The sequence below is a fragment of the Arabidopsis thaliana genome, chromosome 5 (assembly GCF_000001735.4).
Source record: "Arabidopsis thaliana chromosome 5, partial sequence".
NCBI lineage: Eukaryota > Viridiplantae > Streptophyta > Magnoliopsida > Brassicales > Brassicaceae > Arabidopsis > Arabidopsis thaliana.
In genome coordinates this window covers 9,174,599-9,202,497 of record NC_003076.8, presented here as the reverse complement: position 1 = coordinate 9,202,497, position 27,899 = coordinate 9,174,599, and the positions used below count along the sequence as shown (strand labels likewise).

General features: G+C 35.8%; 3 protein-coding genes and 2 pseudogenes across 6 annotated transcripts; 1 reads left to right on the top strand and 4 right to left on the bottom strand.

Moving 5' to 3' along the window:
- Nucleotides 1–36: 36 nt before the first annotated feature.
- Nucleotides 37–2,227, bottom strand: AT5G26260 (TRAF-like family protein). The gene is made up of 7 exons (NM_122527.4): nucleotides 1,920–2,227; nucleotides 1,784–1,841; nucleotides 1,570–1,699; nucleotides 1,302–1,471; nucleotides 891–1,170; nucleotides 611–777; nucleotides 37–508 (listed from the first exon to the last, which is right to left on the bottom strand). Exons 1-7 carry the CDS (start codon nucleotides 2,004–2,006, stop codon nucleotides 345–347), a joined length of 1,056 nt encoding a protein of 351 aa, NP_568483.1. The 5' UTR covers nucleotides 2,007–2,227; the 3' UTR covers nucleotides 37–344.
- A 1,469-nt stretch (nucleotides 2,228–3,696) lies between these two features.
- AT5G26250 (Major facilitator superfamily protein) lies at nucleotides 3,697–5,740 on the bottom strand (the record flags this gene model as incomplete). Its single annotated transcript, NM_122526.2, has 4 exons — nucleotides 3,697–4,263; nucleotides 4,334–4,960; nucleotides 5,151–5,470; nucleotides 5,611–5,740. 4 exons carry the CDS (start codon nucleotides 5,738–5,740, stop codon nucleotides 3,817–3,819), a joined length of 1,524 nt encoding a protein of 507 aa, NP_197997.1. The 3' UTR covers nucleotides 3,697–3,816.
- A 1,999-nt stretch (nucleotides 5,741–7,739) lies between these two features.
- Nucleotides 7,740–13,073, bottom strand: CLC-D (chloride channel D). 2 transcript variants are annotated; one of them, NM_001343969.1, is made up of 22 exons: nucleotides 12,621–13,058; nucleotides 12,305–12,526; nucleotides 12,173–12,219; nucleotides 11,980–12,078; nucleotides 11,826–11,900; nucleotides 11,625–11,713; nucleotides 11,267–11,407; nucleotides 11,110–11,180; nucleotides 10,950–11,029; nucleotides 10,685–10,834; nucleotides 10,424–10,483; nucleotides 10,240–10,314; nucleotides 9,875–10,026; nucleotides 9,633–9,768; nucleotides 9,425–9,556; nucleotides 9,248–9,325; nucleotides 9,106–9,161; nucleotides 8,952–9,032; nucleotides 8,706–8,862; nucleotides 8,522–8,623; nucleotides 8,397–8,441; nucleotides 7,740–8,220 (listed from the first exon to the last, which is right to left on the bottom strand). In NM_001343969.1, the coding sequence occupies exons 1-22, from the start codon at nucleotides 12,874–12,876 to the stop codon at nucleotides 8,206–8,208; spliced, it is 2,319 nt and encodes a 772-aa protein (NP_001330038.1). In that variant the 5' UTR covers nucleotides 12,877–13,058; the 3' UTR covers nucleotides 7,740–8,205. The 2 variants fall into 2 exon arrangements, with proteins under 2 accessions (NP_001330038.1, NP_197996.1); NM_122525.3 differs by having other exon boundaries at nucleotides 7,743–8,220; nucleotides 8,392–8,441; nucleotides 12,621–13,073.
- A 1,944-nt stretch (nucleotides 13,074–15,017) lies between these two features.
- On the bottom strand, nucleotides 15,018–19,443 carry AT5G26236 (annotated as a pseudogene; the record flags this gene model as incomplete). The annotated part of the gene is made up of 1 exon: nucleotides 15,018–19,443.
- Nucleotides 19,444–21,958: 2,515 nt separating this feature from the next.
- Nucleotides 21,959–22,746, top strand: AT5G26233 (annotated as a pseudogene; the record flags this gene model as incomplete). Its single annotated transcript has 1 exon — nucleotides 21,959–22,746.
- Nucleotides 22,747–27,899: the final 5,153 nt, after the last annotated feature.

Sequence of the window (27,899 nt, the reverse complement as noted above, 5' to 3'; positions counted from 1 at the left end):
CATAACCATGTCGTCATTTACGTGCTTTAAACTCATTTTGTCTATTGATCCTGCACTTCTGTTTGAATTTGGCTATAAAAAATGTTTTCCAATGGTTGAGTTTATTTTTGTAATTTAACCTTCCAGCTTTCCCTAACATGGATCTTTAAAATACTTTAAAACCAAGAGAGTTTTATACCTTTATTTCATTGATAGCAAAACATGAAAAAAAAAGTAAAACGAAAACTCGGAGAGCAGAAACAACGATTACATCACAAGCATCAACAACGTTGTCGTATAACAAATTAAACTCATCAAAGTCCACTTTATTCGTAAGGTTGTTGTTGAAAAAGAAGTAGTGATATTTAAACGGAGACTATGTTTGTCACAGAGACCTTAACCATTTCAGCTTCAAAGATAATGGCATCATTCACCATATACCCTTTTGATGCATCTTTTAGCTCTGACATCAATATTATATTGTTCACTCCCACACCATAATCGCTTCGAATCGGGTACCAAGCTGCAGCTGCAAAGATAGAAAAAAAAAAAAAACAATTTATATCCTTACTATTCATTGATGATTTTCACTCCTAGAGTTAATTAAGCCTTTTTTTTTTAGTTTTCTTACAATATAATTGTTTGTGGTTGGAGCTTCGTTGATTCTTTAACCGCAGATTAACCGCTCCCCAAGTGTTTGTAACAACTGCGTTTGCCTTATGGCCTTGAGCATATAGGAAGATTGGAAGTGCATGTGGTCTTCCTCCACCAGATCCTTTCGGGTTAAATCCTAGTCTCCTGAATATACATTAAAAACAAATCCCGTTATTATACTTGGCCACTACGGGATTCACATAACAGTTGCAAGCCTTGAGCTTAATTTAGACTTTAGTCTAGCCAAGAGCACTAACCAGTATCGGTCTCCAACAAGAAAATCATCAGAGTAATAGAATTTATCTTCCAAGGTAGAGAAACGAAGTATCTTCCAAGTGAAAACATTGTCTGGAGGGTTTGATATGAATGTGACTTTCTCTTGTTTTTCTGTCGGGTTAACGATGAAGATCTCAGCACCAAAAGAAGCTGTGTCCTGCACAAGGTACCCTTCGTTCGCGTTGTAGAATGTTGGAAGAGAAATCAATTGTGTGAATCCCCACTCTTTTTTTGCATCGTTGTATCGCTTCACTGTTCCATCTATAATCCAAATCCAAAACACAATCAACTCGGTTCATGTATTTACAATTGCTAAGGAAAAGTAGCATTGGCCAATATATCTTATAAATAGATAATAGATCTAGTAAAACTCCTTTCACATTTTAAAGTACCTGTAACAGACAAATATTTCTTTAACTTCCGATTGTGGACAAAGAGTTTGAGATCAACATTCACTTCCCACCCTCTTGGAAGAGTTTCTGTCTCTTCTATCCTCGCGTAAAGTGAAATATGATTATTTATACCGCCTTTCGGATTACCCTTCACGTACAAAACTAATCTCCTGATTTTGTTTTCCATCAAAATTAGCTCAAAAGATAGAATTAAAGTTATTAAAAAAAAAAAAAGAGAGAAATTGAATAGAGTGTAAATTATCTTAACCATTTGTAACCGGCAGCCTCAAAAATAGATGATTCATAGGGTTCTCCTCTGTCCTTAATCACAGAGAAGCTTGTGATTGTCACTATCTTACTTGATGGTCGCTCGTCTCTCAACTCTCTTGTCGTCACTCCTATATATCAATTACAACAACAAAAATACAAGAAAATCAATAATTGGTTTTTTGTTTTAACCAAGAAAAAAAAAATAAGTGTACCAAGATTCGACGTGAGACTGTAAGAGTTGTTGTACTCTATTCCTCTGCCCTGTGTGACCTGGATTTTGTTTTTAATTTTTAAAAACCATGTTTTGGTAACAAGCCAAAAGATCGAAAAAGTGCTTAAAATAGAAACCTGTTTAATGATGAGCTCAGCGGAAGAGGAAGTGATGAAGAGGAAAGCAAGTAATGTGAAACCTAGACTCCATTTGTGACTATCCATATTTTGAGATCTTTTTTGTTTTGTTTTGTTTTGGGAAGCCTCCACATTTATATAGACGGATTACTTACTGATCGAGTTTAGTTAATACTAAAAGTGGATTCTTCGTGGGGAAAAAAATATATTTGTTACACATTCATTTTTATTATTTTGTTTGACTTCGAATGTGTAAAGTATCAGATTTCGATTTGGTTATTAATATTTTAATCCTTTTTCCAAGTAACATGCAAGTCTATTGTGAAACGATATTTCTACGGATTTGTAGGAGATCTCGAAGTAGTGGGTGGCAAGTCACAAGTGTTCAAGATATGAACAAATTTTTAAGCAAAACGTTGTACACGAGAGATATAGTATATCAAAATCACCGACGAAATCATAATTATCCAAATTTTATATTAGATACAACTCACAAGAGAAAGCAACGCCCATGTTCAATTCGAAGCGTTTGGGTCCATTGGGAAAGGTAGATGTTAAATTTTATGGTAGACTATGAATACACAATACGGAACCGAAAACTGCGTACATACATTCAAAATAAATGAGTTATCTTTAAAATAATTAAAAAAAAAAAAAGACAAAAAGGTATGGTTTGTTGTATCTTTAATTTTTTTTAATTTCAGGTTCTGCATCAATTAGCCATAAAATGTATTTCAGTTTAGTTATTATTGTAGTGACCGACTCATGCCAGAGACTTCAATTTGGTATTTGATATTTTTATGATTTTTCTAAGTACCATATATATTATTTCTGTGGATTTGTGGGAGATCTAGAAGTAGTGGGTGGCAAGGCAAGTGTTTAAGATATGATTAATTTTTTTAAGCATAACGTGGTACACGAGATATTATTGTAATGATCGACTCAAGGCTTGACATGTTTAAACGGAGCTGACGTGCGATCACGACTGCGAGAATTTATGGATGCCTGCGATTGCGGTTTTAAAGCATTTTGAACGACTATTTTAGCGGTTAAAAATTGGTACGTTTGTGAATACGGACAACTGCGGTTTTACATGCATATAGCCATACATGTAGTTATTCTGATGTTTACAACTACATGTAGAACTGAAATGCAGTTCCATGTGCTACCAAAACCATGTGATCATGAGTTCATGACCATGTACCTCTCACTCTCAGTATTCAGATTTTTCTGTGGAAATAAAATGGCAAATGTTGTATAATAAAATAAAATAAAATTTTCAATTCGAAATCCACAACTAAAATCAGAAACAAATGGAGCACCGAATATTTTCGGGTGATAATTTGTTAATTACTCCTTCTGTTTCTTATTATTTGATTTTTTTGAAAGAAAAAAAAATGTTTTTAACAGATTGATTTTTTAGGTTTCCTAAGCAATATTAATTAGTTATTATTGATGAATATCAAATTTCAAAATAAATAGTTAAATATTATTGGTTTAAAATTATAACAAATATAAATCACAAAAAACAAAATATTTAGAATCATTTTTTAATATGTTTTCTTAACATGTGTTTTTTTTTTTTAAATCAAATATTAAGGAACATAGAAAGTATTGTACATGGATCAATCGTTGATAATAATGTGACACTTTTACCCACTGTAAAACAACAACTTTATTTTATTATGAACAATATTTATCTTGTATCAAGTGACTTAAAACACATAAAAATTGTATGACCCTGGAGTTTTCTTTTTTTATGTAAGATACCAAACCTGAAGAAAGCATATTATAATACAAGAATAACAAGTTGGTCTCTTATTACTGTATGTTGTTCCCCATATGACAAAAAAAAAACTAAGGAAAGTTAGAGAAAGAATGTGATCGATCAACAAGCTCAATCAGTTCTCTTCTCAACGTCATGCTCATCTTCCTCGAGCATAAACCTCTTCCAGTACCAATGTAGCTTCCACACACTATCTCTCATGTCATCAATGGAGACTCCTTTCGTTTCCGGCACGAAGAACAAAGCGAAAAGTCCCATCACAACGATCCAACCACTGAAGAAGAAGAATATCCCTGACTTCATCGCGCAAAGCATCGATAGGAAGGCCTGAGCGATCACGAACGTGAAGAACATGTTGCAAGACACGGCCAATGCGAACCCTTCCGTTCGAGTCTCCAAGGGGAAGGTCTCACTAGGGATTAGCCATCCTAGAGGGCCCCATGACCAAGCGAAACCCATCACGTAAACACACACGAAGATCACCACTACTAGGGCTTGTGGCCGTGCTAGCGTACCCGTCACGTCTAGGTCCTTGGCTAGGATGATTCCAATGACCAACTGTTTGAGAAAATTGTTAGTTTAGGAGGATCGCTTGTGACACAAGAAAAGTTAACTTAACTAATGTTACCTGGCATATGAGCATGTGAACGGAAGATTGGAGCAATAGAAATCTTCGGCCAGTTTTGTCGACAAGGAAAATCCCGACAAACGTGCTGAGAACGTTGATCGTTCCCGTGACAACCGCGGAAAGCAGAGCTGCGTCATTTCCAAACCCTACAGTCTGGAACAAAACCGGAGCGTAGAACATAATCGCGTTGATTCCAGTGAACTGTTGGAAAAACTGTAGCAACATTCCAATCACGAAAGGCGGCCTGCTCGCGGGTTTCATCAGTTTCGTGTAAGGGTCCTTGACCTGCCTTGCGATATCGCAAGCATGGACTATTGATTCATACTCCTCATCAACATCTTCAACGCCTCTGATCTTCTTGAGTGTTTCTTTTCCTTCCTTGGTTTTGTTCCGTTCGATGAGACTAGTGGGTGTTTCGCAGATGAGAAGCGATCCAAAGAGGAGGATGAGAGCCGGAATTCCCGCGCCACCGAGGGCAATTCTCCATCCGTAAGGATGAATTGAGGAGGTGAAGTAGTTGACTATGTTAGCAATTAGGATTCCAATTGTAACCATAAGTTGGAAAACAATGTTGAGACCTCCACGAAGCCTCGCGGGAGCAATCTCTGATAAGAAAAGCGGTACCGCCTACAAGAAAATCAGACACATTCTACAATGTTTAGTCATTGAAGAACACCAGAAAATTCAAGATCTCATACAAACTAAAATGCATATAAACTAAACCAGACCAAAAATTCAGTGAAAATTCATATCTTGTAGCATCTCAGCCTAAACACAAACTAAACTTGAAATAAAAAAAGATCATATAACATTATACCTGATTACCAAAGCCAACACCGAATCCAAGCAAGATTCTACCAATGATCAACATGTATATGTTAACAGCTCCCGCGGCAAGGCCAACACCGATCAAGAAGAAGATGGAAGCGAGTTGCATTGTGGGTCTGCGTCCGAGCTTAGAGCATGTAGCCGAAGCAAAGAAGCTAGCCACTAGAGCCGCTAGGTATAGAGAGGAAGTGAAGAGCTGCAAGAACTGGTTGTCATACTTGCAATAGTTGTTCTCATGCGCATGCTTCTTCCTTTCGTACACAGATGGGAAAAATTCCTTCAAGAAATCGTCCATCGCCGTTACTCCACCTATTTTTCATAATGAAATTTTGGTTAAGTATATGTACTTTTTAACATTTCTTGATCAGAAAGAAAGGGCTAGATTCTGTTTCTTAATCCATAAGTAATGCGAAAAAGATACAAAATAACGTTAGAGAAGAGAATCGAACCCGAGATTCCGATGTCGTAACCGAAGATCAAACCGCCTACAGCCGCGATAATGACACAGATGAAGACATAAACAGTCATCTTCGCGTCGAAAGACTTGGAATTACCATTAGAAGATATAACCACAGCCATTTTTTAACGTCTATGCTCTCTAAGAAATCTTTGTTTGTGTCTGTGTTTCTCTGTCTTGTAAAGAAGAGCGAGAGAAGAAGCAGACACAAATCTTTACACAAAAATGAGACAATGATAGGTTCATATATTTATACAGATCAGAAAGATAGAGAAACCAAAAAGAAGATAAAGAGGTTGTCTAAATATGGAATATTTTGTTATGAAATTATGATTGGTTGGTCAATAGATTTTGGATCAGTAATATTGTTTTTGATCCTCTTTTGGGGTTCTTACATTCAATATTTTGCTGTCGTAATGTCAGTTATTCACTTAGTGGTTTTTAATTCGTAGCTGTTACATGTAAGTTTTTTTATATATTGTTATTAACATCGATGGATGGCTTTATTACGTCTGGATTTGGTTATATCCAAAACATATAACAAGAACAAAACCTATCCCCATTTCCTTTTTATTTCCATCAAAGATATTTTCCTTCTCTTTTTGGAATAAAACAGATATTTTCCTTTTTTGTTGCATAATATAAATGATAAAATCTTGTATGGTCAAAGTTAATTATAGTATAATTTCATATGAATATTGAATATATTTGCTAGACTCTAGTATGATGAGTCATCATGACTCATGAGTCATGACTACTGTGATGTTGAACAAAGATGCAAATTTAGTTTCTCAATTTGATTTTCTAAAGATTAGGAGAATATTCAATTATTATGTTTACCTCTTTCATTACAAAAGTTTAGAGAAGTTGTAGCAATAGAAAAAAAGAAAAAAGCTTCGTAATTTTAGTTCTCTCAAAAACCAAAGTTTTTAAAAGTTATGATTTAAACCAAAAAAATTATTTCGAAAACCAAAAGTTTTATTAAAAAATTTAGTGTATATGATTAACATTAAAAAAAACAAAGAGCTAAATCATATATACGAAAGTTGGTCAATTTTTTGCATATGACTGGCACATCATCACAAAAAAAATGACATGTGTTATTTTAGATTATTTAAATTAAAAATTAGCCAAATTAAATGAAAAAAATAAAAGTTCTTTATAGCATTAAATCCTCCATCAATTCTACTCTTAAGTGATTTATTCAAAATTTAAAAAAACAATACAAAATTATGTTAATAAAAAGCACTACTTTCTTTATATTCTTCTTATTTTACTAAAAAGATTTTATCAATATTCACCATTTTATTATTTTTGTAATTTAGTTGTTTGCTACCTAAACTCTTATTAATTTAGTAATTTTACTTTGAGTCTTTCTCATTATTTTTTTTTGTGAACTTCTCATTATTATGTTTTGTTGTTCATATCTGACTCAATATATAACGTTCTCTCTTTTTATTTTTGTGTCCGATAAGTTGGTAATATTGACATGCAAATTTTTTCAAGTGATGAGCCTTTGAGATGTTAGGCATACAAAAGAATTTAAGACACGACTTTTCTCATATATAGCTATATGCAATAGTAAAATATATAAAAGTGTTGAATTAAATGACATTTTAGTTTTTGCTTTCCTTTTCTTATTTTCATATAAAAATTCTTGAGATCTTGTTCAATTTATGTTTATCTAGTATATAATAATGAGTTTATCACGATGTAATTGAAGTATTAGATCAAGAGAGTACACAAAACAAGAAATTATATTTATAATCAAGTTACGCGAGTTTCACATCACACAAATAACATAACTACATCTAATTGTATAAAAATATCCTATCTTGTTGATGTATGTATTCATGATGGTGAAAAAAATATTAGAATCTTAGAAATATAAATAATTATATATTTATATATAAAAATGTATAAATCGATATTTCAAGTAAAAAAAGAATCTAATCATAAAAACTGTAACTACCTAAGATTAATTTGATTAAATACACAATAACAAAGAAAAAAGTAAGCAAAAATTAGCAACAAGAAAAATCAACATAATTTTTTTTTAACAATTTTTGAAACAAACTCACGCGTAACGTGGGTATTCATCTAGTAATAATAAAATTATCTCATCTATTTCCAAATTTTCAACTTTTTAAAATATGATTTATTTTTCCATGGCGGTATGACCGATAAATTCTGGTTTTCTCTTTCTTGTTTACAATATGGTTTTTAAGTTAATCAAGTAAATATATCAAAAGCTGGATTATTTTACAGTGACCAAGAAAATAATCAAAGATTGCACAATTACAACAATCAAAAGCCCTCTACATATATAATCTTTCTACTCTCTGTGAACGGAGAATGAGATCGGTTAGCGAACAACACAATCCCATCTCAAGAGACGATCATATATCCTCCATACCGGATTTGGGTGGCAACATGCGGAACAAGCTTGTATCCTTGTATGGACGAAGAATTGGCCCGACTAAAGATCTTAGCTACCAGCTTCAACTGCTTGTATATGTTTGGTCTGTTTTATTAACCTAAAAGATCGTCTAGAAGCGGTCGTGCAGCGTCCATCCGCGTTGCTGTCTCACTGTACCGACCTCTGCAGGCAAAACAATGGGCAATAATAAAGGTTAAGACAAAGAGCAAAGACACTTAGAACTCAAAATTTTGAATGAGTCTTATAGGAGGAGGGTTTTGCTTAGAGGATCATAACACCAAACTCGAGAGACTCCCAAGGTTTTAGACACAAGATTAGAAGCAAGCTAGAGACCTTACACTAGTTGACTGTTGGAGTTCCACTGCTGATGATTCCCCATTTTCCTGTATAAATGGACCAGCAACATCACTGTTACTAATATGTCGGGTTTCGTCAACAGATCGATGTGTGTATATCTACTTACCTCAATCAGTAAATCCTTTCTGGTGATCAAGCCTATCACACGGGAAGGACGGGGAACAACGAATAGATGTCGCAACCCAAGTTGCCGGAAAAGATTGTATACCTAATCGAAACAAATCAAATTCTCAACAAATGATGATGGATATTGGTGTCTCAGATAAAACATAATCGAAGCTTCTGCCCACCTTTGTCAAGGACATGTCTTCGGGAACAACGTATGGAGACGGATTCAAAAATGGAGCAAGATCTATGTACATCTCTAAATCATCTGAAGTTAAATGTATATCTTCTATGCATAACCCTTTCGATGAAACAGGTTTAGCAAACTCGCTAAAACTGTGCCTGGAGAATGCAGAATCAATTTATCTATCAGAAAATATGACTCTTTCAAAAGAGAGTGAAAAAAAGAAGAATGTGGAACATTAATTTACCTGATATTCCTGGCACTTGGATCACAAGGCAAAGGACTATGTTGGAAATCGACTTTTGATTGAAGGAGAACAAGCAAGTGACTGGACGGTGAACAAAATTCAGAATGCTATATTTCGTTTAAAATAATTCTTTTTGAAATGTACAATCACGTACCTCCGAAGGACTAACCCTATGACAAGTGTTTCACCACTTCTCGTGTGGTCGATTACCTGGTAGAATGTCAAAATATGAAAACATCAGCACAGAGGACTAAGTAATCACGAGTCAACCCTGTGTCAAAGAAAGCAATGCTTACAGGAAATCCATTATGTTTATTGCTGCCCAAAATTGAAGCAACATCTGCGACCCTGATAACTCGAGGTAAAGAGATTACCTTCAAAGTCAAAGAAAACAAGTTATAATATAGCATAATATAAGAAGCACGTGTCACAAGCTCCATCTAGTGGTTTAATGAGGCAGAAATGATATCAACCTTCTGACTTTGACACGCTTCCTTTGCTATCATTTGACGCATGTGATACTTAGGTCTCGATTCAAGTAACGGAATGCCCTTCAGGCGTGCTTGTACTTCATATAATCCCTCATTGAAAGCATCACCGACGGCCTAAGAACAGAACAAATTAAAACAAGCGTATTTCTTCAAGAATCAAGATAATATGATATTGGTAGGTAACTCGTACCTTTGAGATGAGAAGTACCAACATTATAAGAGGCAGAAGTTTCAGGTTATTTGTGATTTCAACCATGATAACACATAAAGATACAGTCATCCGCATCGAGCCTCCGAGAAATGAAGCAGCTCCCAGCAAAGCATAACTAAAGTTCAAAGACTTTTTGTATCAAAGGCCAAAAGTTCAACCAAAAACTTTGAAAAAAAAGAAGAAGTGGTATGATCAACAAAGCAATACACAAAGAGACTCACGTTCCCTCCTCAATGTTGAGCTTCTTATAAAACCTGACCACAAACATGCCTACAAGGCGCCCATAAGTTGATCCTATCATTATTCCAGGAACAAACTGGCCGGCGGGAACAGCAGTGCCAAAGGTCACTACAGCTAATGTGTAAAACATAGCCTATACATCATTTAAAACAAAGAAAAATGACGATTATATTAATTATTAAAGGAATAAACAAGTCAAAAGATATTCCTATAGATAGAACAATGTAAAAGTCATATTAGTATGGTCCTTATTCTATTGCTAGCATGGACATCATTCAATCAAACTCAAACCTACCAAGAAATAAATACCAATACTATGAACAAACAAAATAGAAGAATTTCATACCAGAAAAGTTAGTAGACTCTGAGCACTGAACTCTCGCATTGTTTTTGCGCTGAACAAATTCCTTATAGCATCATCCTGTCGTCAAAATAAAAAAAAAACAGAACAATTCAATTGAAACAGTCAGGCTTGAAAACAAAGCGAAGTAGAAAATGAAAATTTTTGAAATTATTCTAGAAGAAGATACCTGAGTATTGAAGAAAATTGTAGCGAGATCATTGTATTCGTTATCCGTCTTGCAGAAGAACTGCGATGATTGGCACACAAAGCAACATGAATGCGGCAATGTTAAAAGACAGTTTTGTTAGGAAAGTCTGAAAGTTTTCTAGGTATAAACCTTCAAAGTCTATGTACGTTAAATTGGCTAAAATTTCATCATAATAGATCGGCATGGTAAAGAATATGCAACAGATCTCAAAGATTCAGATTCTCTATAACAGTGTCTTACATTTACATAATTTCCATACATTCCTGGAGGTCGTGGACACTCAATACCAGAGTCAGGAACTGATTCAGGGCATGGACTGCATTTTCTTAGGAGTGGCAGCCCAAATGAGATAGCTGAAGTTATACAAGAGATGATGCATGCTTCAATTATCTGAAAATTCAGATTTTATAGCAGTTATTTAACTCCACCAACGAGACAATAGTTCTTCAAGAAGATAAACATAATATAAATGAAGAATTTCTTGTAATCGTCCATCAAAGATTACCTTCACTCGATTTCCTTTCTTGTGCAAAGAGTTCCGACGCCAAGATGTCATATAGAGTGTAAGTTGGTTAAATAATGCCCCTGGAGGAAAATGCCATGAGAAATGAAACAGACAGATGAAGATAAATGGAACCAAAAGTGTAGGAAAAGAAAAAATATACCAAGTAGCCCTCCGATAACTCCTATTACAGCCATTGGCAGTAGCTCTTTGAAGTAGTAGTCATCTTGACCACTAAATGAGAGAAAGAAAAGTTCCAGGTCAATTCTAGCACTATTAACCTTGCATGATATAAGTGAGTACTGAAACTAGAACCTTACTCTGATACATCCCATATAATGAAACCACCTCCACCAAAATGTCCACATATTCCACTCTTGCACCATCCCATGGCAGTACGCACAACAACAGCCACAATAGCGGAAGTGAAAAAGACACGCCACATAAGTTGACTTCTCCACCTTCAACAGCACATGCAAATTCAATTAAATGGACAGACAGCATAGCATCCCAAACTCACGCTAGCTAGGACATCCTAAAGATAACTACATTGCTGTCAAGTGACACCAGTTGCTAAGGAAATAATAGACGAGGGTAAAAAAAGTTCCTCAAAATGGTTATTTCTCAGAGCAGAATAATTTCAGCCACTGGACATGAGGAAAGGAACGGGGAACCTACCATGATGTGACCTCCTCTAATGCAAATAACACTCCACCAACTGGGGCTCTAAAGGCAGCAGCAACTCCAGCTGCACATCCACAAGTGACCTTTCAAGGCATCGCAAAGGCAAAGAAATAAGGTCTCTCAAGAGGATTGGGCCTAATCTTAAACAAAAACAAATCAGATAGCTCTCTTCACAAGAAGCATCAAGGAACTTACAAGATCACGCCGATCTCTATCACTCTTAAAAAGTTGCGGCCATCTAGAATTCAAATGATATTTCGTAGATCCACCCTATATCAAAACGAAACCATACATATTAGTTTCCTCAGGAATGATGGAGGAGAGAATAAAAGGGAACTCAGATGCTCACCTGACCAAGCAACGATGCAATGCAGGCACCTGTATGCACAAGAGGACCTTCTTTCCCCAAGGCTAAGCCACCCCCAACAGAACCAATGCTTCCAAATATCTATGAGATAACAAACTATAAAACACTGTCTTCAAAACAGAAATGAAAACGGAACTTCCTAAACACCATCAATTCCTCAAAAGTTTTAACTCACCTTTCCAATGAGAGTTCTAAAGAGCAAGGTGCCGGGAATATCAATTCCTGCACAATCCAAAGAAGACTGTGGATTACAAAATTTCAACCAAAACAAAACATAAAACTGTGAAGTAAGGAAACTTGATGTTACCATTGAGATAACCCTTAATCTCAGGAATGCCAGAACCAGCAGCAGCAGGAGCAAATTGAGTAATAATATACGCAGAAGAAAACACTAAGACTAAATTGATGAGAAGATAAACAATAAACCCAGCAAAATACGACTTCTGAATAATAGCAAAAGTAAGAGCAAATTTCCATCCAGCGAAATTCTCAACAGAGAGATTGATGAACACAGCAGCTAATCCAGTTCCTACGAAGAAATCAAAAACAAGATCGGATTCTGGAAAATCTACGAAGAAGTAAGCAACCAACAATAATCGAAGAAGAAGAAGAACAACAAGTACCGATCCCGATGAGTAAAGAGAAGAACCATTTGACAGCAACGTAGTAACCAACATAAAGCTTTCCTCGATGAGCTTGTTCTTCTCTATAAGCGTAATTCTCGATGACTTCGTAATCGAGACTATTGACACCTCCGTCACCGTCACGGTGAGAGTTGAGTAGAGTAATATCGTCGGTGGAAGTATCATCGGATTCAGGGACACGAGACCAGAGTAGGTTATCGGATTCGATCCCGTTCTGGAGATGATTCGATAACATGATCGAGAGTTCGATCTCTGGATTTAGGGATTTTGAATCACAGAGACGGGTTTTTGAATTGTAAAGCAAACTATCTTAGATTCATTTTGTGGGTTTTTAATTAAATTCTGTTTCTGAGGTTTGTTCTGTTTAATGAGTGTATTTTCTTTTTGTTATCGAAAGTATTAATGTCAGCATTCCCCAAATATGACTCAGATATCTTTGTGAAACAACCAGACCCATTTAAAAAAAAAAATATATATATATATATATAATTAAATATTTAATTAAATCAACCAATAACATAATAATTAAACCGCAAATCAGAAATACTATTTTATAAATAAATAAATAATTCGATCAACAAAACCAAAAATAACAGACAATCCTAACCGGGTTCCAATAACCAAAAACACAAAACATAAAACAAACGAGTTCCTACATCATCCTCTCTTCCTTGCCATGATTCCACAATCACACTTTATTTTTACTGCATCAACAACACAATAAGATGCTTAAGTATTATCATAAATACTTAGTGAGGCGATTCTCCCATCTACGAGCTATACACAAAAGCAAATAAAAAAATATAATCACGAATACAATACAAACAAACCAGTCATTGAACAATTCACCCAAAACATATTCACCACACCTATATATCATCACACAACTCAATCGCTCAGATAAATTCATGGTCACGCACTCACCTTAACAAATTGATTCTAATACCAATTAAACCCAGGAGAGACTCTCCTTGCGTCTGAAACAGTTCAGAAACGTCCTACAACAAGTCCACAACCAAAAGCAACCTTGAAGCAAACTGGACAGGAAAAACCAGAAACAAGCAGTCTCAAAAACGAAACCCTAAAATATAAGCTAACCGTTAACTATTCAATCGCTCCGGTAAAATCCTATCTGCAGACGTCACAAAGATGCCCACAAAATCTCGTGCCGATCGGAAAAAAGACGAGACCACGATCTCAGTTTCAATCTCCGCTGGTCCTAATTCGCGTCTGAGAAAACGTGTCTCACGAAACTGCGAATAACTCAACCAATTTTAATCCAAATCCAATTCTGTAAACTGGAGAATAACTATAAAGGACTTGGAAATAACTCTCTTTTTCTCCTTTATAAAACGAAAAGTGGCTAACTAAAGCCCTAATTTCGAGTTTCCTTCTTTTATAGGCACACTCTAGGGTTTCCAATTAACATAACCAATTAAACCGGATGATTTAAAAACAAACCCTAACCGATTTTCCAGTTCACGGGCGTTACAATTCTCCCCCACTAACATAGATTCGTCCTCGAATCTAGCTTCACCCTTCCACTCCGAGGAACTCCGTGCAACCATCACTACAGTCTGCACTCCCTTCAACCAGACCCCCTCTAGGTCTCTCTATCCAGTCAATATACTCACGATTTACTAGTCATTGTTGCTCACAACTCACTCTCCACTCTCAGACTGCAATCTTCGAGCATAAACCGTCACTCTCAGGCCTCGGCTACGGTATCTCGGGTATCACACATATTATCTTCCCCACTCAAAGTCAAACCCTGAGTTGTGTCGGCTCACTCTCAGCCACAAAGTCATCGAGTTACGACACTTGGCGAAAATAATACCACAAAACTCGCTCTCGGGTCGTCACCCTAAAGCGTGCTCTCGGATCGTCACCCGAAGCCACCGTACCCCTCGTTCTCTAAATACACCATGTCCCTCGAGTTACCGGTACCTCAGGAGCATACCCCGCTCCTCACGAGTCGTTGGGACCTTCATGTCCCTCGAGCAACAATATTAAACGCTTCCGAGCATATCTCCAGACTCTCTCATGGATTCGCGTAAGACACCTCTATGTCTCACCATCCATCATATCCCTCGAGAATATCCTTATGACCAACTCCCGGCCATCTCGTAAACACACGGATCTCTTAGGTTGTTTACTCAAACTTTCCAAAAATAGACAAGTCCTTTCTAGGAAACTTTTCATTTTTGGAAACCGCACAACACAATCTTAAATAAGACAACTCAAGTCAAATCCAAGAAAAAATACTCATCTTATTAATCATCAACTGTTATGATCGTTACAACTCCAAACGAAAATACAAATAAAAGAGAAATAAGAACAACAACTCAAAAGCTCAAAAACTCAACAACACTGAAACTGGAAACCAAGGAAAGGCAAACTCATGCAGCAACCTGCTTCTCGAACCACGTCTTGAACCTTGCCTTCATCCTCGCCTCTGGCTCCCAAGTCTCCTCTGTCACACCATCGCAGTCCCACAGGACTTTGATCAAAGGAATCTTCTTCCGCCGAAGTTCCTTGATCCTCCTCTCGAGAACCCTCACTGGTCTCGTCTCCAAAGTCATGTTGGGCTGAAGATCCTCTGGAATCTTAGCCAACACCTCATCATCCTTGTGAAGACACTTCCTCAGCATCGACAAATGAAAGACCTTGTGAAACGCACGCATAACATCAAGCAACTCTAACCTGTATGCCACTGGTCCCACCCTCTCAACAATCCTGAACGGACCCATGTACCTAGGACTCAACTTAGTCTCTGAGATAGATCTGTTCGGACCTCGCAACATGGCCATCTTAAGATACACTCTGTCCCCAACCTCAAACTCAAGCTCTCTCCTCCTCTTGTCAGCATAACTCCGCTTTCGATCCTGAGCTTCCTTCATGTTCAGCTTAAGAACCCGGATCCTCTCTAAGGTCTCTTGAACATAATCTGCACCATATATGCTCCTCTCCCCCACTTGGGTCCAGCATAACGGTGTCCTGCATGGCCTCCCGTACAACGTCTCAAAAGGAGTCATCCCAATACTCATCTGATAGCTATTGTTATAAGCAAACTCTACCAGACTAAAGTGATCCGCCCAACGACCTCCCCAATCCAAGACACACATCCGCAACATATCCTCAAGCGTCTGAATAGTCCTCTCAGATTGCCCATCTCTCTGTGGATGATAAGCCGTGCTCATCTGCACCTTAGTACCCATCTCTGCCTAAAAGGCTCTCCAAAATCCAGAAGTAAACTTGGAATCCCTGTCTGACACAATACTCACAGGTACTCCATGCAACTTCACAATCTCGTTCACATATTTATTAGCCAACACCGCCGCTCCATCGGTTTTTTCTGATGGCCAGAAAATGTGCTGACTTAGTCAAACGGTCCACGATCACCCAAATAGCATCTTTGGTTCGCGACACAGGCAACCCAACCACAAAATCCATCGTGATAAAATCCCACTTCCACTCAGGAATGGGTAAACTCTGCAACACGCCACCTGGCACCTGATGCTCAGCCTTAACTAACTGGCAAACATCGCACTCTGCAACCCAATTAGCTACATCCCTCTTCATCCCGACCCACTGATAGTACCGCTTGAGGTCTCGGTACATCTTAGTCGCTCCTGGATGAATGGAAAACATGCTCGCATGAGCCTCACTCAAGATCTCCCGTCACAACTCCTCATTCTTAGGCACACAAACTCGTTCATGCACAAGGATAGTCTCATTAGCTGCAAACTGATACTCAGAGCCCTCTACCTTAGAAGCCGAAATCAACCCCTCATCCTTCTCCTAAGCCAACCGAACTCTAGTCAGAAGATCTGCTCGATCCACAACTTCCAATCCCAATGGCTCTCGTGCCACATCACATAACCGCAAAGCACCAATCTCACTCACCAAGGCCTCAACACTCTGCCCTGGAGCCGCGCCCACGCGCTTACGGCTCAACGCGTCTACAATCACATTAGCCTTACCAGGATGGTAAGCTATCTCGAGATCATAATCAGCCACCAACTCCATCCATCGCCTCTGCCTCAGGTTCAGCTCTGGCTGAGTGAAGATATACTTCAAACTCTTATGATCCGTGAACACCTGTACTTTCCCGCCATAAAGATAAGACCTCCAAATTTTCAAGGCAAAGATTACTGCAGCCATCTCCAAATCGTGAGTAGGATAGTTGCCCTCATGCTTCCTCAACTGCCGTGATGCATAGGCAATAACCTTCCCACGCTGCATTAGAACACACCCCAAACCAACTCCCGAGGCATCAGTATACACACTGTAAGGCTCTCCATGCTCTGGCAATGCTAACACTGGTGTACTCGTCAACATCTCCTTCAGGCTCACGAAACCCTCCTCGCACTCCGGTGACCACACAAAAGGAACATCCTTCCCTGTTAGCTTAGTCATCGGTTGTGCCATACTCGCAAACCCCTTGACGAACCTCCTGTAATACCCTGCCAAACCAAGAAAACTCCTTATCTCAACGGCATTGGTCGGTCTAGGCCAATCTCTGATAGCCTCAATCTTCTCTGGATCCACTGAAACTCCCTCTGCAGAAACAATGTGACCCAAAAAACCCATTTCTCTCTGCCAGAAACTGCACTTACTCAACTTAGCGAACAACTTCTGCTCCCGCAGCTTCTCCTTCACTCTCCTCAGATGTACCTCATGCTCCTCAGGACTCTTAGAATACACCAGAATGTCATCAATAAAGATGATCACAAACTCATCCAAAAACTCCTGGAACACGCTGTTCATCAACCTCATGAACGCTGCAGGTGCATTAGTCAACCCGAAAGGCATCACCACGAACTCAAAATGTCCATATCTCGTCCTGAAAGCAGTCTTGCGAACATCTGCCTCCGCTATCGGGATCTGGTGATAATCCGACGTCAAATCAATTTTGGAGAAACAAGTAGCACCCCTCAACTGATCCAACAACTCATCGATCCTTGGCAAAGGGTACTTGTTCTTCACAGTGACCTGGTTCAACCCCCGGTAGTCAATACATAAGCGGAAACTCCCGTCCTTCTTCTTCATAAATAACATCGGCGCTCTCCAAGGTGAAGTACTAGGACGAATGAATCTCTTACCCAAAAAATCCTCTAGCTGCTTCTTTAGCTCTGCCATCTCTGCTGGAGCCATCCTGTAGGGTGCTTTAGACAACGACGCTGTCCCTGGTTCCAACTCAATCGTGAAAGGATCAGACCGTGATGGTGGTAACTCCTGCAACGATTGAAACACATCCTCGAACTCCTGAACAACCCGAATGTCGCTCACTGCTACCTGCCCCACAGACTCTGGCATAGATATCGTCATCAGGTAAGCCTCGCAGCCCTTCTCGATCATTTTCTCTGCCTGCAATGCTGAGATGACGAGACTCCCTGAGGTAGGTCTCACTCCCTGATAAACCAACCTTCCCTCTGGCCGCTCAAAAGAAACTCTCCCACGGTGGCAGTCAAGATGTACTCTATAATGATCCAACCAATCCATTCCTAGAATAACATCATACAACTCTACAAGGCTGATAATCAAATCTGCTGGCATTGACTCTCCTGCAATCTGAATATCTACACCCTTTGCTCTCCCGAGAACCGCTAGAACCTGCCCTCCAGCAACCTTGACGTGGAGATATCCCCTTTCCCTACAGTGGTAACACTCCCTCGTCTCAGCTCGCTGCGTGCAATCCGCCACCTTGTGGTCAAGGCTCCCACAAGAAAAACATCCTGCACGACAACCCTGTCCAGCTCTGGAAGGATGATCCCACTTCCTCTTCTGCTCCGTTGCAGGCTTGCCGCCCTTGCTAGGTGTCATCTGCTGCTGAGTCTTCTTCGGTTGTACCGCTGGACTCACTCCCACCACCTGCCTCTGAAGGTCCTCCTCTACCTCAGCAGCCGTCTCCACCAGTGCCGCCTTCGTGGCGTACTGCGACACTCTACACCGCACTCTCAAATCCGTTCGAAGTCCCCTCAAGAACTTCCTCATCTGGGCCTGGTCATCCTCCATGCCCCGACCCGCATACGCCAAGAGTCGGTTAAACTCCCGGTCATACTCCCGAACCGACCGCTCACCCTGTTTCAGCTCAAGAAAACGCGCCTCCATACGGTCGAGCGCCTCCTTCAGAAAGTACTTGGCATTAAACTCAACCACGAAATCTGCCCAAGACATATCCGCCTGCCTCCTCCTGGCAGTCACACTCCGCCACCACAAATGTGCATCTCCCTCTAGAAAATGCACTGCTAGATCCACCCGATACTCCCCGGGCATCTGCTCGAACCGAAGTTCCGCTCAACCCGCAACCTCCAATTGTCGGCCTCCTCAGGACTAGTACCACCAGAAAAATACCTGGTGCCAATCCTCTGCAACTGCTCCATCATCCTCAAATAAGATGGAACCTCCTCAGCAACCGCAGCCCTCTGCTGCACTTCCGTCACTCGTGGCGCCACTGGAGCCTGCACTAGTACCACACCTGGTAACCGCTCTAACAACTGCCTCAGCAGGCCCGCCAAACCAACCTCTGGAATCTGGGCTCCTCCAGCTGCGGCACCCATCACTCCTGGGCCCTCAGCATCAACGACATGCACACCGGTACCGACACCAGCTCCACCAGCCCCTACTCCGGCTGCACCAGCTATATCGGCACCAAAACCGTTCCTAACCCCGGGCTCCACAAACTCAGGCTGTGAACCCACACTCTGCTCAACTGTGGCACTGTGGCCATCACTCTCGCCGGTACCCTCGAGGACTTGTCCCTTACCATGACCACGAACTCCAGCTCCTCTAACCATCTGCGCTACTCAAGAACAAATGGCTAAGAAACTAAAACAAACGAATATATCACAAACAACTTACCGTGGAATCTCATTTAAGGCTCGGAGAAGATGATGCTAGGACTCCAACAACACACAATTGACTAAACACTCCATAATCAATCCTCAATATGCTAACACCCTAGCTCATCCCACATCAATCATCAGGAAAATAATTCATCAATTAATTTTTCTACACATCCTAGAACCGTAATCGCTCTGATACCAAATTGAAACAACCCGACCCATTTTTTAAAAAAAAAAATATATATATATATAATTAAATATTCCCATAAATATCTAATTAAACCAACCAATAACATAATAATTAAACCGCAAGTCAGAAATACTATTTTATGAATAAATAAATAATTCGATCAACAAAACCAAGAATAACTGACAATCCTAACCGGGTTTCAATAACCAAAAACACCAAACATAAAACAAACGAGTTCCTAGATCATCCTCTCTTCCTTGCCATGATTCCACAATCACACTTTATTTTTACCTGCATCAACAACACAATGAGATGCGTAAGTATTATCATAAATATTTAGTGAGGCGATCCTCCCATCTACGAGCTATACACACAAGCAAATAAAAAGGTATAATCACGAATACAATACAAACAAACCAGTCATTGAACAATTCACCCAAAACACATTCACCATACCTACATATCATCACACAACCCAATCGCTCAGATAAGCTCATGGTCACGCACTCACCTTAACAAATTGATTCTAATAGCAATTAAATCCAGGAGAGACTCTCTTTGCGTCTGAAACAGTCCAGAAACGTCCTACAACAAGTCCACAACCAAAAGCAACCTTGGAGCAAACTGGACAGGAAAAACCAGAAACAAGCAGTCCCAAAGACGAAACCCTAAAATACAAGCTAACCGTTAACTATTCAATCGCTGCGGTGAAATCCTAGCTGCAGACGTCACAAAGCTTCCCACAAAATCTCGTGCCGATCGGAAAACAGACGAGACCACGATCTCAGTTTCAATCTCCGCTGATCCTAATTCGCGTCTGAGAAAACGTGTCTCACGAAACTGCGAATAACTCAATCAATTTTAATCCAAATCCAATTCTATAAACTGGAGAATAACTATAAAGGACTTGGAAATAACTCTACCAAATTTGGTTACCTTTTACCACGATTTGATATGACGAAACTGATTTCTCCCAAACCCTAACGATTCTGCTCCTTCTCCTTTTCTCTCTTTTTTTCCTTTATAAAACGAAAAGTAGCTAACTAAAGCCCTAATTTCGAGTTTGCTTCTTTTATAGGCACACTCTAGGATTTCTAATTAACCCAACCAATTAAACCGAATGATTTAAAAACAAACTTTAACCAATTTTCCGGTTCACGGGCCTTACACTTTGCCTTGTAAATAGAACAAATTTAAATTGTTGTTTTTTTCGTCTAATCAAAAATCTATATATCATCGGAAAAGAGAGGAAAAAAATCTTCACAACTACATAAATATATATTTTTTTAAAAAAAATCTTGTTTCATTTTATTAGATTTTTTTACTAAATAAAACATAAATATTTTTTCATAATTTATGTTTGTTTAGTATATTATGATTATTTCCATTCTACTATCTATTGGTTAAAAAGTTTTAAATAAATGTTAGATGATTATATTTTATGTAAAATAATAAAACATTTATGTTTTTTTTAAACTGTGTTTTTAGCTATAAAGGTTTACAATATGGGACAGCGGGAACATATTTTATTAACATAATGTGAATTTTGTGAAATTAGTTTTTGATTTATGATAGTGTAGGAGTGGAGGTAATTAATCATCTATTGACCCAAAAAAAAAAAAGACTCGTGGGAATAAACTATTATTACATGGAAAATCATTATACATGAACTGCCATTAACATAGCACCTCTATTATTCTAATAAAAATACCTCAAAACAAAAAACAAAAAAAAAGAAAGAAAAAAAAAGAATACAATTTGGAATGGACTTCCTTAGGCTTAAAGTGCTCCTACGCCTTCATGCTTTTATTGATTTCTCAATTTCCATTTTGTAAAACTCTTTCATTGGGAGTGGAATCAAACACATCAAGCTCCTTGTACATGTTTGTTATTGCTTCTTTCCCTGTGATCTTTCTATCAGCAACATTCGTCCACAACTTTTTTATACCGAAGATCGCTTTCCATAATGGTCCTTGAGCTTATCTCATACTATGAATAGAAACTTGATGACCTCAAAAGCTACTTTTCTAAGATGTTGATGTCAACTTTAAATCATAATATCGTATGCATCAACGTTACCGTTCCAAATTATGTTGACTTGGACTCAAAATCTTTTAGAAGAAATACGTAATCTTGTAATTTACTTTCAATATCGGCACCAGTAGCTCATTCTCCATCGTAATGGCTCTAGTGACGTTTTTGATTGCACATATGATCAGAAAAATGGTGGCTCTCGGTGCCATATGTTCTCCTTACTGAACAATCTAGGAAGAATTCAGAAACTGCATTAACGGGCACAGAGGTGAGCAATGCACTTACACATGTGATGACAAGAATCTCATACTAATTACTCAAAACGAGCTTTTCAATAAATCGCCAATAGAAACAGATGTGAATGATGTAAGTATAATAATATATTTGAATATCTTTAACTTTCTTGTTCTCGTTTAACTAATCTTGTGTGTATTTGTATATTTACAAGTTTTTTTTTGCTTTGAAAGTAACTTTATATTTGTTTCAAAAATTACTAAGTCAACTTTGGAAATTTATTTAGATGATCAACCGAGAGTAGAGATGAAAACTTTATCTGACATGGAAATTTTAAGTTTTTAGAAAGAGAATCAACATAGGTATGGTGATTTGGCTTCAATGCCATCTGATTTGTTTAGCATCCTAATCACCACACTAGCATCAGAGTCTGCTTTCAGCGTTGGAGGTTGGGTGTTAAATCTTTTTAGGAATCATTTTTTTCTCCAAAATATGCAAACATTAATTTCCATCCGCAATTGGCTTCGTAGATATGCAGATTTTGAAGGTAAATTGTAAAATGAAGTTATTAACTTATATGAATCATTCTCTTGAACTAACTTATATCATTAATTTGTAGGAGACACTGAAAAACAAGAATATAATGATGCTACAAAGATGGCAAATATAGAAATTGTAAATCGCGACTAAAGAACTCGAGCTATAAAAAAAACGTCTATATATGTCACGTGCTGCTGCCCACGCATGAGTTGGAGATTCTAACACATGATGAGAAGTTTTATAATTCGCTCTGTTTATTTTGGATTTGTAATATGATATTTATGAGTTTTTTTGTTTTTTTGTATGTTGTGATGTTCTTGTGTCTCTATTTGATAATTAAACAATAGTGTTATAAACTTAGAAATTTTTTGTTGGAAAATCCACTCTTTAACTTGGAAAAAAGATTGAATAGTTAGAAAGGGCTAGGATAGGGCTCAACCTTGTTTTAAAAAAAATAATACTTAAAAAGGGTTATGGCTCATTTAGTGTTGGACTTTAAATAAACAGGACCGGACTAGATCAGAAACCGTATTTAACATCCCTACTCACACTAATACTAGAGTCATCAACATTGGCAATCAGCTTGCATGGTGTTAGCATCCCCATATGAAAAACCAATAGTTTAGGAAAAATGTACACAACATACACATACATTAGTTTAGTTTGTACTTATCGAAATATGAAAAAAATACCTACATTATGTAATACCAGTTGTATAACATATCTACATATACATTTTTGGTAAGATTTTTGGCCAAAAATCTCTCACCTATTTACTAATTTCAATATTAATCGTTACAAATTTAATATCAAACAAATAATTTATAACTAAAAACTAACAAATCGTTATTTCGCATAAAACACTTGAATATACTATTTCCTTTATTTAGTTTTTAGTCCCTACAAATCTATCTAAAGAATATATTATTCTAGATTTATATCCTTAATTAAATCTTATATTCATTGAACTACATTCAATTAAATGCTAATTTCCTAAAATCTCTACATTAATAATAAATATATGAATTTTATTACACTTTTATTTGTTAATATATCTAAAAAAAATATTTTATATATAAAATACATATAGTTAAAAAAAAATATTAGTTTTTTCTGCATATGATGTAATTCTTAAATAATATTATTCATTCGATATTTTTCAAGATTTCATAAACACAATTATGATAAACTTGATCTACACAAAATAAAATACACAAGACTGATTCCCAAACTCTCTCTCTCTCTCGAACTCTCTCTCTCTTCAACTTTCTCAGAGACTCTTCAATGGCGGCTCAACAACTTCTCGTAGTCGTCAATCCAGCAACAAATCTTCAGTATATGCAATTCAAAATTTTAAAAACGGTCATATATTACTCAATTGATGAAGAAAAAAATAAGTGTACAAGGTCACACATTGCTTAAAAAATTGGGCAATAGTTCAGAGTCAAAATATAAATAAGACCAAAATGATTGTGAATAAGAAGAGAAGGAAGCTTGATTTATCAGGCATCCAAAATTAAAAGTGTTATCCGATTTACTCCAGTTCTTTAATTTAAAGAATTGAACCTTTAAAAATTTTCAAAATATTATAAATATTTAAACTCTATTAAAAGTTAAATATTATACATTTTTAAAAGTTTAAAATACTAAACTTTAAAAACTTTTTAAATATTTATAATATTTAAAATATTTAAACATCTATTAATTCGGGACGGTATACTACGGGTGAAATCCTATCAAAATACAATCATAAATTTTAGATCGATATTAAAAGTTTTTTTGAAGTTTCAAATATTAGAAATATTTGAATTTTATAAGAAAATGACAAAATGATGTTTAATTTCACGAGACGGGGTTATATGGTGGGACGGATTTGGGTTAATATTAATATGGGATGGTATATACTTTGGGTGATATCTTAGAATTAACAATAAAAATACAATTATACAATTTTAAAAACTAACCACAACTAACAATATTAACAAAATAAATATAACTTAAAATTTCAAATGTTTTAGTTATAAATATCGTCGTGAGTTGTATCATACATAAAACAAACAATATCATATATCTATAGATCATCTTAAAAACAAAAATTCATTTTTTAATAAAATATAGGCTTGTGAATCTGTGATATACCTCTTAATATGTTATTTATATATAAATAATATTAATTAAAATAAAATATTTAATTTTTTAATGAAAATATCAATTCGCGGTGTATCACGGGTATATCTCTGATAAAGAAAAAAATACACTTCAATTTCTCTTTTTTCTACTTAAACCAAATATATCAAATAAATGTAGAATATTAATATCCACATTACACATTACAAATTCATTAGCTAATATCTATAAATAAAAAATACAATTTTAAATATCGTCGTGAGTTGTATGGTGAGACGGATTTGGGTTAATATTAATATGGGATGGTATATACTTTGGGTGATATCTTAGAATTAACAATAAAAATACAATTATACAATTTTAAAAACTAACCACAACTAACAATATTAACAAAATAAATATAACTTAAAATTTCAAATGTTTTAGTTATAAATATCGTCGTGAGTTGTATCATACATAAAACAAACAATATCATATATCTATAGATCATCTTAAAAACAAAAATTCATTTTTTGATAAAATATAGGCTTGTGAATCTGTGATATACCTCTTAATATGTTATTTATATATAAATAATATTAATTAAAATAAAATATTTAATTTTTTAATGAAAATATCAATTCGCGGTATATCACGGGTATATCTCTGATAGAGAAAAAAATACACTTCAATTTCTCTTTTTTCTACTTAAACCAAATATATCAAATAAATGTAGAATATTAATATCCACATTACACATTACAAATTTATTAGCTAATATCTATAAATAAAAAAAACCGCAAATGAAAAAAATACTAAATTTTAATAATAAATTAATATATAACAAATATCAAAACATAAAACATGAATTATCAATTAAGCAGCTTATTAATTGACCGCCATGACTGTGATTTGTTTAATCAAGTAGTTGATTTAGAAATAAGAAAATGATTCGACCCATCCAAAATAAACGGCGTAGTTATGAATTGATTAAGGATATAATAATACGAAACTGATAGAGAGAATCTATTAGTATCGAAGAACAAAAACAAACGAACGAAAGATGGGACGAGCTATCGCCACCCATGGCGTTAGCGTCACGTGATAAAATCACTATTTCTATTCCTACACCTTCAGCTGTATTTTTCCGACAATGACGACAACGGTTTCATATATTATTACAAATGTATATAGTTATAGTTATATCACCATTTCCTAACAAAAATTACATAACTGATATATAATTAAACTAAAACATTAATATTCGAAATATACTAGAATGACATAAAATACTAGTACTACCTAGTATTAGTTATTACTGGTGTTTTATACAATACTAATTAAGGCCCGCCTAAATAGGCGAGTGTATGATATAAATTTATTCAAATATTCATTAATAATATCTAAATTTTAAATAGTAAACGGTGATCCACACACTTTTTTAAAATTTAATTTAGTAACTTTTGGTATTTAATAATTTCAATCAAACACATTCAATTTACAATATATTTTAATTATATATTTCATCATAATAAATTATCTTGTTATTTTATACACTCCATTTTTTTTTTTATAATGTATATGGAACAAAATCCTCATATGATTTATTCATAACATAAAAGTACATTCAAACACTTTGTAGAAACAACATCTTATATGTAAAATAAAAAAAAAACAAAAAAAAATTAAAAAAAAAAAAAAAAAACATCTCATGTGTATACTCAAACAATGTCGAACTTGCAACTATCAGACAAACATCAAATAAATGCAGACTAAGCGGTAAATAAAATGCAGAGTTTGCTAATTCATTCAATATGCGATTAGTTTTTCTATACACATGAGTAATCTGAACTATCTAGTCCATATACACTCCATCTTATTGATGATATTTGAAGTTTAAATAGTAACTCGCATATTTTTTCAGTATTTAATTTAGTAATTCTTTAAACCAAATTTCAATCTTAGAAAATCGATTTTACAATACAATTTAAATATCTAGTTTAATTTAATAAATATAATTTAATTGTATACACTACATCTTATTGTTAGTTTTTCATTTTAATTAAGAAAATTATAAGTTATTTTTTAAGATATAGACATATAAATTAATATTTGTAAATATGTTTCTTTTTTTAGTTTATTTTATTTTATTTTAGGAAAAAATTAGAAAAAAAAACTAACAAATGTCAAAATCTAAAATCGCTAAAATTAACACGTGTCATAATCTTGTGAGTTACTAACTTTTAAAATTGTACTTTATATATATAAGATTTTCTGATTCATTACAAAAGCACATTGTACCAAAAGATTATTCATTGTTAATGTTTAGACCACCACTAATAGATGTTAAATTTCATACCGTCTATCCATTATACTTACGAACCATAATTTTTTGTAGAACAGTTTCTTCTTTTAGAGATTTTGATTCTGAATTAAAATTTAACTCATGATTTCTCTTTAGGTAAACTTATTATTTTTTCGCTCTGATTTTAACAAAAACAAATTTGTTGATCTCATCCGAAAATAACTTACAAGATGGTACAATACACGCTGCTCGATTCTTTAAAACATGGCGCATCTTGACCATATTTTTCCTAAAACTTTTTTGTCTCCAACCAGATTCTATCGTAAAATGTTGATTTGAGCATCAAAAGCCCCTAAAACAAAATATTGATGTTCCAAAACTCATGCATGCATTACTTTTTATTTGCAAAAAGTTTGTCTATTCACTCACAACATGTCTCTCAAACACTATCAAGACCATGTGTAATGAATCATACTCGTTATTCAAACAACTATTTCAACTAATTAGCCATCTTGTCTCTAATGTATTTATAACTCTCTCTCTCTCTTTCCGTAGCAAAGAAATAAATAGACAACCGATAAATAAAGACTAGCTAAACACCAAACTAGTTAGTCCAACTTTTGTTAAACTTGATTAAAATTCACATAGTATTGTTTAAACAAAATTTACAGCCAAGTCAATGAAATAGAACCTGCAACAAAACTAGGGATACCATAATTTCCGGAACATAAAGAGATCGGACCACACACAGGTCACTACTAGCTTTGCTCACTTCTTACTCCTACAAACTTATAATTATAATTAACTAACGTCATTAAACAACTCTCTAATCTAATCCTACGCTCCATATTTAATTGCATTGCATGTGACTACAGCTTCAATCTGGCGATCATCGTGGCACTGTGCAGAGTAGCCCTCTTAAATATCAAAAATAATAAAATAAAATATATAAAAACCTTATAATAAAATTAAAATACATTTTCATCATTCTATTATTATTA

Bases quoted from the DNA above. Each gene is read 5' to 3' on its own strand.
- AT5G26260 (NM_122527.4), bottom strand. From the start codon at position 2,006: ATGGATAGTCACAAATGGAGTCTAGGTTTCACATTACTTGCTTTCCTC. The intron at 1,842-1,919 runs GTTTCTATTTTA...AACAAAATCCAG, and splicing joins CTGAGCTCATCATTAAACAG to GTCACACAGGGCAGAGGAAT. The intron at 509-610 runs GTAAGAAAACTA...CTATCTTTGCAG, and splicing joins CAACCACAAACAATTATATT to CTGCAGCTTGGTACCCGATT.
- CLC-D (NM_122525.3), bottom strand. From the start codon at position 12,876: ATGTTATCGAATCATCTCCAGAACGGGATCGAATCCGATAACCTACTC. The intron at 12,079-12,172 runs GTGAGTTAAAAC...GTTATCTCATAG, and splicing joins TTAGAACTCTCATTGGAAAG to ATATTTGGAAGCATTGGTTC. The intron at 9,557-9,632 runs GTACGAGTTACC...TTCTGTTCTTAG, and splicing joins TGGTACTTCTCATCTCAAAG to GCCGTCGGTGATGCTTTCAA.